Here is a 14,585-nt window from a genome sequence, read left to right as displayed (position 1 = left end):
TTTGTGATAATTTACAGTCTGATTATGAAAACAGCATAATTGGTTTGTTGAAAATGCAATCATATTTTACCGTACATTTCCCGACGTACCACGTGTCTCCATCCGTGATACATAAAGAAATGTGACGGTAAAATAGTAAAAATCCTGATGACGTTATCATGTGAAAATCTAAGTTAATCATCCGCGTACCTAATGCTAAAGTGCGGCGCAACCATTTATTTCTAAAACCACTTTTTTTTAAAATCTCTAACACAAACCGTATCTTGCGTAAAATAATCTCAGATATTAGACCGTTTTTTCTTTAAACAATGTGTTCTTTTTTGTTTTTTTTTTTAATTCCTTTAAAATTATTATCGTGATTATCAATCAATATTTATATCCAAGAGGTGCGTTCATGTTTGTACGGAACAAAGTAATGCGCAGAGTTGAGAGAGTACATGCGCACACATAATTTATCGATTTCCGAGATGCAACTCATCCGGCTATTTGTATTATAGGTATATATCGTAATATGTACTTAGTTAAAAATGGAATGGAATTTGAATTTTACACACTTTAAATATATATTATCTGTTTTTATGTGGCAGAATAAGGCTGCATACAATATTTGATACAATTGTGTAGTTTTAAAACAAAGAAATTCGAAAAGTATATTTTTTGATTAGCGACGTTTCCCGAAAAATACTTTTAAATAATGTTTTTTTCGTTGTATTTCTTATTTTAAAATTTAATTTAAACTGTTTTAACTATTTAAGTCGGACAGCACGCCGTTACGCGACCAATGCTGCTATCCGACTACCTCATAATTGTTATACAGTAAATTCTTGTTCGCGCATGTCAATAAGCTATGGGAAACGGAACGGAAAAATATTCAGCCAAAAGACAATTCAAACAGTGATATAGTACATCGTTAATTAATACAATAATAATAAAGTTCTTTTTTTTTAAATAAATTATTTAATTTAAATAGTTTTGGCAGAGTGCTTGATATATTTGTGTGCTTCCCGTTGTTGACACTACTACTACTACTGCTGAGCTGGCGCTATGATCCTGAAGTGGGTCTCGGCCTCCGACAATAAGCACTGCGATTCATCCCGGCGCTTCGCAACACCTTGACAGTCCGACTTTTGGAGCTTACGTAAATTTCCTACCACAGCGTCAGACCAGCGGTACTTGGGCCTCCCTACAGGGCGGCGTCCCTCCGGTACACCCGCGTACACCCGCAGCTGTATCACGTATTTCGCAGACAATTAGCAGAAGACAAATATTGTGCAAATATTGCTGTCAACTGTCCATTTCGTATTACGGACTTACAACAAAAAAGCAGATCGCGGACCATCACTAGTGCTGCCTCTGCAGAGCGATTTGTGAAACTTTAGTGCATTCTTTTCCATACAACTAACGACAACTGGCCTAAAGTCGGTATTACGGATGCTTTTGTTTGCCACACAACAGCAGATATTTAGCAATTTCGTTTGTCAAATTTGCGACACCTTTTGTATCTGGTGCTGAATTGTTGCTAACTGTCTGCAAGTGTAAAATTTGTGAAATTAAATTATTTTAACTTGATTTAGGTAAGTGTAATTGGTTTAGATCTTTATTTGTGTTTGTGTTTTCCATAGTATTAACATTAAATACCACGCTGGGCAATTTAAGTACATTAATAATGTTGAGGTTATAAAGTTTATTTTTTACAAATTAATATTTCTTCTAGGTATGTACTATGGACAGAGCCCAAATAATGGGGCTTTGGAGTCTAAGGAAATTAGGTCGGATACATACGAATCAGTGCGTTTGCGACGCTGTCTTCGGGATCAAGCCTGACCCCTTAATCTATCGGAAAGTTTGTTCAGAACACATTACAGAATTTCGAAACATCAATCTCTCTGAATTAAAGCCGTTAATAACCTAGATCATCAAGACGAACAAGAATAGAAAGTAAAATGCAAGGTACTTATATATATTCAATTTAACATTATAATATATTATGTGTAAATAATGAAGAAAATAAAAGATTCACAAAATCTTGTCTTCAAAAGTAGCATTGTTTTTTTGATTTCAGATTTATTCTTAACTAAATGTTTTAAATAACTTGTTTATACAGGTGTTAACAGCATTGCAAAATTTCATACCAGAAACCTGTGAGAATGAGCTTTTTGCATTTTGAGTTAAACTGTAGTAAATCCAATAGGGAAGTGGCTATGGCATTAAACAATCTTCCAGTTTTATTGAAACATTTAAAGTTTCTGCAAACAGTACAATGGGTCACAAGTTATTATAAATGGGTAAGTTAAATAATTATCTTATAGTATAGAGCACAAGAGTTCCACTGATTTTACAATTTCCACGAGTCAATCATATAATAATATATCTGTTATATTCTTGAAGCTTTATAACTATAGCTATATTTAGCTATATATAGCTAGCTATATTTTAAACAGAGTTCTGAGAAATGTTAAGTCCTGGTGAAACTGGAAAGGCCTTCAGGCCACCATTAATCTTTCCTACATAGTTTTTTTTTAATTCAAAATTTGTCTTATTTTTATAGTACATAGATATTTGAACAATAATAATTTTGTGATTGAAAACATAATATAATAGTGAATAAATTTCTTTTCATTATAGGTTTTACAATAAATTTGGCTTTCCTGGGGTTTCGGGGTGTATAGATGGCACTCATTTGCACTTATCAGATCTTCTGTATATGAAGAAAGGTTTTAGAACCGCAAGCATTATCATTTCAAAAATGTGCAAATAGTAAGTATTTTGCTGAAGCCTATCATTCACAATAACAAACATTTGATAGTACTTATCTGAAAAATTTAGTGATCTTAACATTTTTAGTATTGATGCAACATTTCATGATACATTTGTCTGGCTTATCACAACTGAATATGCCTATGCAGGACCTGCACCATAATAGTGAAAAAGTTTGGTTTTTAGGCAAGTAAGACATCATGAGCTCTGTCTCAGTAACCTGACTACAAAATAATACTCAATCTAAAAGTATATTTAAAACTGGGAAGGCAGTTAATATATAGTACTATAGTAATGTTTATTGTCATACCAGGAACACTGTTGACCATTGTGAGTATTGAAAGGCAGTTGGAGATGCTTGTTGGTACATAGAGTACTGCATTATGATCATCATATGATGGCCAAGACCATAATTGTTAGCTTGTATTGCATAACATGGCAAACACACATGGGTTTCCAGTGCCCCAACTCTCTGACGAAGATGCTGAAATTGATGTTTCTTATCAAATTCATAACATTGTATTTTTTGGGAGAGAAGAGGAAACACAGCACTTAGCACCATGTCAACATTCAAGGGTGGTTCAATTGGATTGTGGAGAACAGACATTAAATTTAGTCTCAACCTCTGTATTCTAGTAATTTTATGTAGATATTTTTAAAACTGCTGTTCTTAATTATGTGAACTGAGAGGGCAAGAATAGCCTAATTATTTCTGCCTATAATTTTTTAATTGTGCTTAGTGGAAATATACATAATTCCTTAACATTTTTGTGTTTATAGTAAAGGATGGATTCATAACTATTTGAAAGCAAAATTGTGAGGTTGTTTTATTAAGACAATGTTTTAATCTGTCGTGCTCAATTTGTTCTGTATCATTTTATCTTTATGTTAACCCCGTTTGTATGTTGTGTTGTTATATATATTATTGTATATACTGCTGTTTTAAATAATGGAATAGAATGAATAACAAATCGACTAGTAATTCATAATTCTTCTAGATTTTGTTGGATACTTACATGAATATTACTTACAAAATGAAAAACATAATTCATAATTTAGACAAAATGTTGATCAACCACCACTGATTTTTGTTCATTATGATAATAATAATAATATAAATATTTAACTGGTCCCGTGATAAGTTCGTAAAGAACTTGGGTTACAGGTACCAGATAACGGAAATAAATGTAGGATTTTTATTATACACATACATATATTTAATATACATCCATAACCCTGGAAAAGACATTTATATTTATCATACAAATATCTTCCCTTGGCGGAATTCGAACCCGCGACCCCCTTGTGTAGCGACCATGTCACTTACCACTACACCAGACGGCCGTTAGATAAGTTTGATAATATTTTTTTTTGTGTAATTTTGTTTTATTTGAATAATAATTCTTAAATTAGAAAATCGTAGTTTGTTTGTAATACATGTCCAACTTCTTGCCGCATGAAATTGAAGCCACAATTGAAATATAATATCGACTGCCGATAACTTCAAAGAAACATAACTGAACTTGGGGCCGAGGTAAGTAGGATGATAGCAAGGTGATAGCTCTATAACCCTATAGACTAGAAGCAGAACATGCCGAATACTGTGAGTACAAAATATACAATGAAGCTAAATACTGGTATTCTACTGGTGGTAGGACCACTTGTGAGTCCGCACGAGTAGGTACAACCACTCCGCCTATTTCTACTGTGAAGCTGTAATGCGTTTCGTTTTGAAGGGTAGAGCAGCCGTTGTAACTATATTGAGACCTTAGAACTTATATCTCAAGGTGGGTGGCGCATTTACGTTGTAGATGTCTATGGGCTCCAGTAACCACTTAACACCAGGTGGGTTGTAAGTTCGTCCACCCATCTTAGCAATAAAAAAATAAATAGTCATTTTGAAATGCTAAGTTGAGAGTAGTTTTATTAGCGTAAAATATACTCATTAGTGTCATAAAATTTACTGTAGTACCAGCCTAAAGTAAAACGTATATATTTGGATTTGCTTGACTATTGTAACAAGCGCTATTTCGTTTTTATGGTAATATAAACTATTATGGACTCGGCTAAAATTAAAACAAAATTGAACTTATTATTTTAAACAAGGTTTTTGCCGATATTGGTCAATTCCTTGAATTTTTTTATATATCTCAGCTGGAAGATGCGCGGCCTCTGCCTGCGTACGAGCAGCCTCTGCTGAAATGAAAGCTGCATGAGCCAGTGGTTCGCCTTAGTTTCCATTTTCTCCTCTTTCTACAACTACAGCTCACGATGTGTCTACTCTTCTTTGTTGTCCGCTGTAGTCTAGATAATATAATGATTGATAACATTCTTACTGCCGTGAGTGAGTGCAAAGAGTACCTGGTTAATGAATAAAAATAACTTACTAAATATCGGCCTGATATTTGCAATGAAGCTTCTCTTAAGATGGCTTCGTCGACGAAAAACTGGGCTAATTATAAAAATAAATATTTATTTATTGTGTGTAAATATAATATAGAACATTAAGTTAATGTCTGACATGCAGTTTCCTATTCACGTCATATTGCCCATGACCTTGGGTGAACATTATTATGAATAGTCTGCACAGCTTTTATTTCCCTTCAAGCTGTGAAAGACTGCACTATATTTCTGGTATTCAAATCAAAGCCTACTCTTGCCAATTCAAACAAATCCACTATCTATTACTTGATAAAGAATAGCAGCATCTCGCCTAGAATATCATCGACTGGTTGTTCTAGCGTTGTCGGCCTCATGTCGGCGTAAGATGGATCTGTTGTACACTTTATTATTGATAAAACCATAAAACTAACTCATTTATTCTAGAATTTACTATTTAATTTGAAATCTTACTGAACCAGTGCTAGAATCCCGCAGGCAGATATCAATAAATCCAATGAAACACGTATTTGACATATATACATGGAAGACTTCCATGATTAAGGATTCATTCATCTTTTATTTAAAATCAAATTAGCAAATATTCTGAAATCGTTGGTGGTAGGGCGTTTGATTAACCCGCAAGACCACCATTCCGCCCATTTCTACCGCGAAGCAGTAATGCGTTGCAATTTGAAGAATGGGGCAGCCTTTTTGGTATACAGTTGAAACTCAGACCTCGTTTCTAAAAATGGGGGCGGCATTCACGTTGGTAGGTCTATACCGCTTAACACTAGATGGGTTGTGAGCTTATGTACTTACTTAATTGATAATGAAATTAATAAATAAGGCTATAATTTTGATCCATTCTTTTTTAAAATAGGTTCGTAACGTAAACAACTATCTGATTACAAATTATCAAACGATTACAAAAAAAAAAGTTATCAGTGTTTGACATGACACAATTACATTTTTATAGCTATTATTCAAAATAAAGCAAAAATTATTATTAGATCACTTATTTTTAGTAACGCTTCATCCAAAAGAACAGAATTAGCAGCTCTCACTTGGCGTTTCAAACGTGAATTCCACTTAAACATTTTGAAATGTTTATATGTAACGCGCTTTTATAAATTCATTTGCCGGTTTGTTCAGCAAAAAAAAAAAGTTATGTGGCTTTTTAGTGCCAATTATTGCTACCCGATTGCGACTGGCGCTAGTTGTATGACAGAAAACTGCAGTAAGCGGTAAGCGAACAATCGCGGTACGTGATACGAAATAATTTGACGTTTTGCGATCGGTCGCGACGCGTCTGCACAACATCTGCAAAATTGTGGCTGTCGCAAATTTTTACGTGATCAGGGGGCCGTTTCATAGCCCGATCCTGCTCCATACGTACTACATGCCCGAGCCATCCGAGCCTCTGTGCCTTCATCTCCCCCAGAATATTTGGCTCACCAAAAAGCCTCTCCACATCCTTATTTTTCCGGACGTGCCAAGAACCGTCTTCTTTCTGAACTGGCCCTAGTATTTTTCTCAATACCTTTCGCTCCGTCACGAGAAGTTTTGGCTCTTCTGTCTGTGTAAGCGTTTATGCTTAGCATTCATAGAATAAGATCGGTCTGACTACAGTCTTGTATATCGCCTGTTCGCCTGCTTAGTAGCTTCGAAGAGAGAACCGGGTTTAGGGCTGCACTGCATCGTAGGGTATTTTGTACACGTTGTAGCAGTATAATAAAAGTCGTCGTACAGACAATACGTGTTTCAATCAACAACATCTACTCCCCACACCTCATGGGCCACCTTTTCGATCTCATCTTCCCTGTAATTGGTGTCCGTTACAGTGCAGCCAAGGAACCGGAATTTGGCCACTCCTCGTATTTCCTACAACTAGGTCTTCTCGCTTATGTTTCTGTATCGACGCATGTGAAGATACTCTGTCTTCTCGTGGCTGACACGAAGGTCGATCCGAGAGGCTTCTTGTTGGAGGCAGTTGAGGGCGTCTATAACGTGCTGCTTTCTTTCTCCAAGTAGAGCGAGGTCATCGGCATATCCTATCACCCTATGCTGTCCATTGAGCCACACTCCGCCATTAAGTGTGTTCACTTTGCGTATGGCGTGTTCAAGTGCTAGGTTGAACAGCATTGGTGACAGAGCGTCCCCCTGCCTGAGTCCAGTCACAACGTCAAACTCATCAGTGAGAGAAGCGCCAACTCGTACCGTCATTCTACTTTCCCTAGTAGCAACCTCCACCATTCTCACAAGTTTCTGTGGTATTTTAAAGCGCGTGACGATTCTATATAGTCGGTCTATCTATGCTGTCGTAGGCCTTAGCAAAATCAATAAAGAGCGAATGAATACTTTGTGCATACTCCCATCTTTTCTCCATTAACTGTTTCAGAGTAAAGATTGGACGACGAAAGATTGATTGCCGACACTAGCTGTAGTTTATTTATTTCAAGACGAACAGTTTAGATTAATATAATAGAATAACAAATAGGAATTATGAGTGGTGATAGGGCGTTTTGTGAGCCTGCACAGATAGGTACCTTTTTTTTTCCTACCTAAGCTGAGCTGAGCTGAGCTGAGCCTTGAGACGCTATTTCAGCGTAACCTTAACTAGTAGGTGAGCTCACGGGGCTCAAACCTAACGACGTTGCTAACACGAACCTTAGCAAAAGCCGTGGTTCGCAGAATCTACCACCGGAACGAAAACGCGAGCCACTGAGAAGATCCGGCAAGAAACTCAGTGGCCTGTGTCTGTGGGTTAATTTATTCGTCGAGTCCTTCGTCGCAAGCGACGGGTTCGACGAGAACGATGACCAGTGTTTGAGGTACCTAAAAGCACCGTTAGTGGATCAGGAGGATCCGAAATGTCGTGTTTTGGGCGACGTAGACTGCTTTTCATTCTGTCCGCAGGATGTAGGATAAGTACCGCCGTCCTGCCTAGTTCTGCCCTGAAGCAGTAATGCGGTTTGAAGGGCGGGGCAGCCGATTTACTATAAAATTGAAATTTAGAACTCATGTCTCAAGTTGGATGACGGCATTTACGTTTTTGATGTCTATGGGCTCCTATAACCACTTACCACCAGGTGGGACGTGAGCTCGTCCCCACCTACCTAAACAATAAAAAAAAATGATAAAATAGATGTTAACAGGTGCGGATTAGTCTTTCAATTATTACAGACTATTCGGATAAAAAGAAAGTTTCTTTATCCAGACTAGATCTTAAATTTATTATAATCTTGATACGTTTCACAACACAGTTCTTCAGTCAGTAAATAATTTTTGAAATCAGCATACTCTTATCAGTTATATCGTTTCTTTGCAATTTATTTTCTTAGGTCTCGACGTCAAACAACGTTTTCGAGCTACAAGAGACGTTTCGTTTATTTTGATGTCCACATCAGATAAAGATTTCAAATCATATTTCATACCCCAACCTTTGTTATAAAACGACGTAACATTCTAGCACATTCGAGATCATTTTCAGTCTGCATATAATAAGTCACGAACAGAAATACAATTGCCACTGGTAATTTTATTTTTAACCACAGATATAGTAAATTGAGCTGAAAATTAAATTTATTTTACTATTAGATACAGAGAAACCGGAGTCTCAAATTCCACAGTATTTTATAATTTCATTTTAATCCTATAACATCTGCTTAGATTCAAGAAGAATTTTATTAACGCTTGAATATAGAAAACTACAATAGGACTGATAAATGAAGAGTTATGTAAATGCACACATTTACCAATTACATTGTGTTTTAATGTGGATATTTCAGTTTAGAGGCTCAGTAGCAGTATCATCTCCAATATCGGCACATTTCCAGATAAGAAAAGTTCCTACTCATACGTACGTCATTCCTAAATAAATAAAAAATTGTTAACCTATTACGAAACAATCCAATTATAGAGCATTACTTACTATAAAATTTTTTCTTGCCTTCTAAAAATAGAAATTAAAAATATAGAGCATCAAAATGGCCATGATAAATCAAAAGTAGTTTTATGATTTTGATTCTTAGTATAATACTAGCTGACCCAGCAGTCTTCGTAGTGCCTCAATCGATAAATAAAAGACCTAAACTTTTGTATAAAGTAAACTTAAAACCAACAAAAGGAATCTGTCCGACGGGGGACACATCAAAGGAAAAACAAAATTGTTATTTTTATTTGATTCCGAGCATTTTCATATTTTTCTACCTTTAAAAACGTTCTCTGGACTTCCACAAATAATTCAAGACTAAAATTAGCCAAATCGGTTCAGCCGTTCTGGAGTTTTAGCGAGACTAACGAACAGCAATTCATTTTTATATGTATAGATTGTACTCACCACTCCATAGTAGACCAAGTTCTGAATGCAGGATTTAACCAGGGTCTTCTCGACGTTCGTGTCGGCCGCTATCTTGGACACGTGGTTGTAGCTATTGATGTACGGTAGAATCTGTAAATAGAATGACTCGATTAGAGAATGTAGACAGAAACGAGTCAACTGTGAGAAACATTAATCGAGTTCACTATACCTAGTCCTTCCATAAGTCCTGTTACAAACGAAAATGCATTTTATTTAATGAAATAGTGTAATATTATTAAAATTTATACCTACATATTTATTAGTCTCACCAAAAAATTAAAAATAATTTCTATTCGAAATGGCCACCTTTGGCTTTTATACATATCTTTAATCTGATTGGCCACGAATCTATGGATCTGCACACTGTTTCCAAGGGAAATTTCACAACTGCTTGCTACTAAGATTTTTTAAGAGACTCTATGTCGCCGTGTCGTTTAGAGTAAGTAGGCCATGTCCTCTAAAAGTGATCTTTTTTTTCCTCAGGAGAAAATCGTCGGATCTCCAGCCGCCGTGCGAGTGGGGTAATTGAGAGTTGAACCTCACTAAAAACACCTGCCGCTCACAGCCGGCGCCCTACCACGGACCGGGCGGTACCCAGTCGGAGCTATTGAAATGGCGGGACAGGGTTAACGCAGAGCATATTACATCCATCCCACCGTCCTCGGGACACCGGACCGGCGGCCGCCAGCGACACGACCGCCGGTTCCCTCGGTCGACGGGCCAAGAGCTCGCATTAATGGCACCGCGCTACACCTTCCCCCGGAGCGGTCGGGGGAACACGGCCTACCATCGACCGGTTTCGTATTATGGGATACTGTGCCAAGTGCGCCACCCCACACATAGGTTCCTTCCCGCACAAAGCGGGTGGAGTCCGAAGCTCTTAGGGGGCCGCGTTACAGACAGGAGCCCGGTCGCGACCCCCTGCTCCGCGGCGGCGGATATCTGCGTAGCAAGGAGAGCTTTGCCTCACTCGCCCCGCCGCCTCCTTTTGCGAGATGGTGCACTCGCAGAAGTCGAGCACAGCCTTCCAAGACTCGTCGCTGCCAAGCATCGACGCCATGACGTCAGGCAGCGACAAGTCCGATCCTATCTCTGCGGCAATGACACGGCGCTGCACCTACCAAGCGGGGTAGACAGCAAGCGTATGATCCGCCGTCGTGTCCAGGTCGGGTCCACAATGGTGGCACCTCGTCGTCGGTTCAGCTCCTATCCGGTGCAAGTATTTCCCGAAGCACCCGTGCTCAGTTAGCACCTGCACAAACGACAGGCTCTCTGCTCGTGGTGGTGGTACCGTCATTTACTATAGAAGAGCCCTGCATTGCGTCCCGCTCGATCCTCCCGCGCTCGCTAATACCGAAGCATCAGTGTGCCGAATCTCACTGACAGGACACGCGCCGATCGTTATCGCGTCCGTTTATCTTCCACCGGATAAGATCGTTCTAAGCAGTGATATCGAGGCGCTGCTCGGCATGGGCAGCTCTGTCATCCTAGCGGGCGACCTAAATTGTAAACACATCAGGTGGAACTCTCATACCACAACCCCGAATGGCAGGCGGCTCGACGCGTTAGTCGATGATCTCGCCTTCGATATCGTGGCTCCGCTAACCCCGACTCACTACCCGCTAAATATCGCGCATCGCCCGGATATACTCGACATAGCGTTATTAAAAAACGTAACTCTGCGCTTACACTCGATCGAAGTAGTTCAGAGTTAGATTCAGACCACCGTCCCGTCGTTATGAAGCTCGGTCGCGCTCCCGATTCCGTTCCCGTCACGAGGACTGTGGTGTATTGGCACACGCTGGGCATCAGCCTGGCTGAATCTGATCCACCATCGCTCCCGTTTAACCCGGACTCTACCCCGTCTCCTCAGGATACCGCTGAAGCCATAGACATCTTAACATCACACATCACCTCGACATTAGATAGGTCATCGAAACAAGTTGTAGAGGAGGACTTTCTTCACCGCTTCAATTTGCTCGACGATATTAGGGAACTCCTTAGAGCTAAGAACGCGTCAATCCGCGCATACGACAGGTATCCTACCGCGAAAAATCGTATTCGAATGCGCCCTACAACGTGACGTAAAGTCTCGCATCGCCGAAGTCCGAGATGCCAGATGGTCTGATTTCTTAGAAGGACTCGCGCCCTCGCAACGGTCTTACTACCGCTTAGCTCGTACTCTCAAATCGGACACGGTAGTAACTATGCCCCCCCTCGTAGACCCCTCAGGCCGACTCACGGCGTTCGATGATGACGAAAAAGCAGAGCTGCTGGCTGATACATTGCAAACCCAATGCACACCCAGCACTCAATCCGTGGACCCTGTTCATGTAGAATTAGTAGACAGTGAGGTAGAACGCAGAGCCTCCTTGCCACCCTCGGATGCGTTACCACCCGTCACCCCGATGGAAGTTAAAGACTTGATCAAAGACCTACGTCCTCGCAAGGCTCCCGGTTCCGACGGTATATCCAACCGCGTTATTAAACTTCTACCCGTCCAACTCATCGTGATGTTGGCATCTATTTTCAATGCCGCTATGGCGAACTGTATCTTTCCCGCGGTGTGGAAAGAAGCGGACGTTATCGGCATACATAAACCCGGTAAACCAAAAAATCATCCGACGAGTTACCCTCCGAGTAGCCTCCTCATGTCTCTAGGCAAACTGTATGAGCGTCTGCTCTACAAACGCCTCAGAGACTTCGTCTCATCCAAGGGCATTCTCATCGATGAACAATTCGGGTTCCGTGCAAATCACTCATGCGTACAACAGGTGCACCGCCTCACGGAGCACATTCTCGTAGGACTTAACCGACCAAAGCCGATCTACACGGGAGCCCTCTTCTTCGATGTCGCAAAAGCGTTCGACAAAGTCTGGCACAACGGTTTGATTTTCAAACTTTTCAACATGGGCGTACCGGACAGTCTCGTGCTCATCATACGGGACTTCCTGTCTGACCGCTCTTTTCGATATCGAGTAGAGGGAACCCGCTCCTCCCCGCGACCACTCACGGCTGGAGTCCCGCAAGGCTCCGTTCTCTCTCCGCTTCTATTTAGTTTATTTATTAACGATATTCCCCGGTCGCCGCCGACCCAGCTAGCCTTATTTGCTGACAATACAACCGTTTACTACTCAAGTAGAAAAAAGTCCCTAATCGCGAGTAAGCTCCAGAGCGCAGCGTTAGCCCTCGGACAGTGGTTCAGAAAATGGCGCATAGACATCAACCCAGCGAAAAGCACAGCAGTGTTATTTCAAAGGGGAAACTCACCGCTTATTTCCTCCCACATTAGGAGGAGAAATATCACCCCCCCCGATCACCCTCTTCGGTCAACCTATACCCTGGGCCAGGAAGGTCAAGTACCTGGGTGTCACCCTGGATGCATCCATGACATTCCGCCCGCATATAAAAACAGTCCGTGACCGTGCCGCATTTATTCTCGGCAGACTCTATCCTATGATCTGTAAGCGGAGTAAAATGTCCCTTCGGAACAAGGTGACACTTTACAAAACTTGCATAAGGCCCGTCATGACTTATGCGAGTGTGGTGTTCGCTCACGCGGCCCGCACACACATAGACACCCTCCAATCCATACAATCCCGCTTTTGCAGGTTAGCCGTTGGAGCTCCGGTCTCGAATCAGTCCAGAAATATATGAAGTCAGCGTCCGAACGGTACTTCGATAAGGCTATGCGTCATGATAATCGCCTTATCAAGAACAATTACCGTTGACGCCATAGGCACGTCCTTACGGTTCCATCAGATTCAATACCTCTTCAATTAGATGCTTTCAGCTCTAAAACTAAGAGCAGGCTTAGGGACTCTGGTAACCGTAGTCGAACTCAGCAAAGAGTTTGACGCGCAACCTAATCCATATATCAGCTCGCTGAGTTTCTCGTCGGATTTTCTTAGCGGGTCGCGATTCCGATCCGGTAGTAGATGCATTCGTGAAGCAGCTGTCTTTGAGCAGTTAGGTCTCTTTCGGGGGCGATCGGGCAGCTGTTCGCAAATCCCACCGTTCTTGCGCGTCCACCTGTCTTGATGAAACTGGAAATGCCACCAGTACTCCTTCCTTGAAATTCAATAAATAGAATTCATTGGATAGTGAGTCTTAATCACTACGAAAGCACTGAAGAGAATGAAGCCAGCGTCGCTGTAAAAACAACATCGCGCCCGTCACTCCGTCGAGTATATTCAAGCGGATAGAGATCGAAACTAGACTACGACCACAACAACTTATAGCGATAGTAATTTCCTTCATGACCAGAGGTACTCCTTGACTGCTAACATCCCACCAAACCATCGCATAAGTTAATGTAGCTTAAGCCCATATTAAAAAATGTGCGCTTTGCATAACGCTTTAGAAGTTACTTTCATTTTACGGCTGCATTTATTTGAAGTCATCGATTAAGTAATGACCCGTGAGTCACTTTTAAGCTGTAAGCCCTAAGATATCTTTAAAAAACTCTATATGTTGTGTTATATTTACTTCCACAGACAAGATTTTTTACGTTTAAAGATTTCATCATGTAATTTGAACTGTATTTTTGCGAATACTGCGTGGACGGCCACATCATTTTATGTTAAAACGATGATAATGTTTCAATATGTTTGAGGAACTCAGCGCGGCGGAATTCGAGGTCTCTACTTCGACTGCGGGCTGTAGTCGCCGCTTTGCGGACCCCACCCACGAGCGACGGACCCATAGAGTCCATCCGCCCGATCCTCTCGAACTTGGTGACTCGCGACCGAGGACGTCTCACCTTCCGACGACGCAGGTGTCTACGGGACACGGCTGGCCGCTTTGGCCGCTACTTGCACCTCGTTGCCCGGAGGGAGTCGATACCGGAGTGCCATCACTGCAGTATCCGCGACAACACGGCAGAGCACACGCTCGCGGCGACTTGCGGGAGTTGAAGCTGGGCCGCATGCTACCGTCACTCTAGGGCACTGGTACCAGAAGAATGGGACGACGCGGCGACGGCATTTGCAGCCTGCGTTCACGTCATCGCTGTTATCGCCGGATAGCAGCAGAGAGGCTGGTTCTGTTCCAGCGGGGTGTCGCGGAGCACCAGTGTTAGTATTTT

The 14,585-nt window shown here is 41.1% G+C and overlaps 1 protein-coding gene and 2 long non-coding RNA genes across 5 annotated transcripts in view; 2 read left to right on the top strand and 1 right to left on the bottom strand.

The window, feature by feature from the left end:
* Positions 1-14,585, bottom strand: part of LOC114250068 (GATOR complex protein NPRL2) — a 78,977-nt gene that overhangs the window by 56,383 nt on the left and 8,009 nt on the right. For both annotated transcript variants that reach the window (XM_089731896.1, XM_089731891.1), the window contains exon 8: positions 9,479-9,589. In XM_089731896.1, coding sequence (XP_089588022.1) covers positions 9,479-9,589 — 111 coding nt within the window. The remainder of the gene's footprint in view (positions 1-9,478; positions 9,590-14,585) is intronic.
* On the top strand, positions 1,232-2,761 carry LOC149503637 (uncharacterized). 2 transcript variants are annotated; one of them, XR_016324000.1, is made up of 4 exons: positions 1,232-1,574; positions 1,715-1,950; positions 2,105-2,285; positions 2,626-2,761. It is a non-coding gene; the product is annotated as an uncharacterized LOC149503637 (long non-coding RNA). The 2 variants fall into 2 exon arrangements; XR_016323999.1 differs by having other exon boundaries at positions 1,232-1,950.
* LOC149503636 (uncharacterized) lies at positions 2,832-4,174 on the top strand. The gene is made up of 2 exons (XR_016324002.1): positions 2,832-2,943; positions 3,071-4,174. It is a non-coding gene; the product is annotated as an uncharacterized LOC149503636 (long non-coding RNA).

The sequence above is a fragment of the Bombyx mandarina genome, chromosome 01, assembly GCF_030267445.1.
Source record: "Bombyx mandarina strain Sakado chromosome 01, ASM3026744v2".
NCBI classification, from domain to species: Eukaryota; Metazoa; Arthropoda; class Insecta; order Lepidoptera; family Bombycidae; genus Bombyx; species Bombyx mandarina.
The sequence above is the reverse complement of the archived record's forward strand: the minus strand, read 5'-3'. Positions and strand labels throughout refer to the sequence as shown.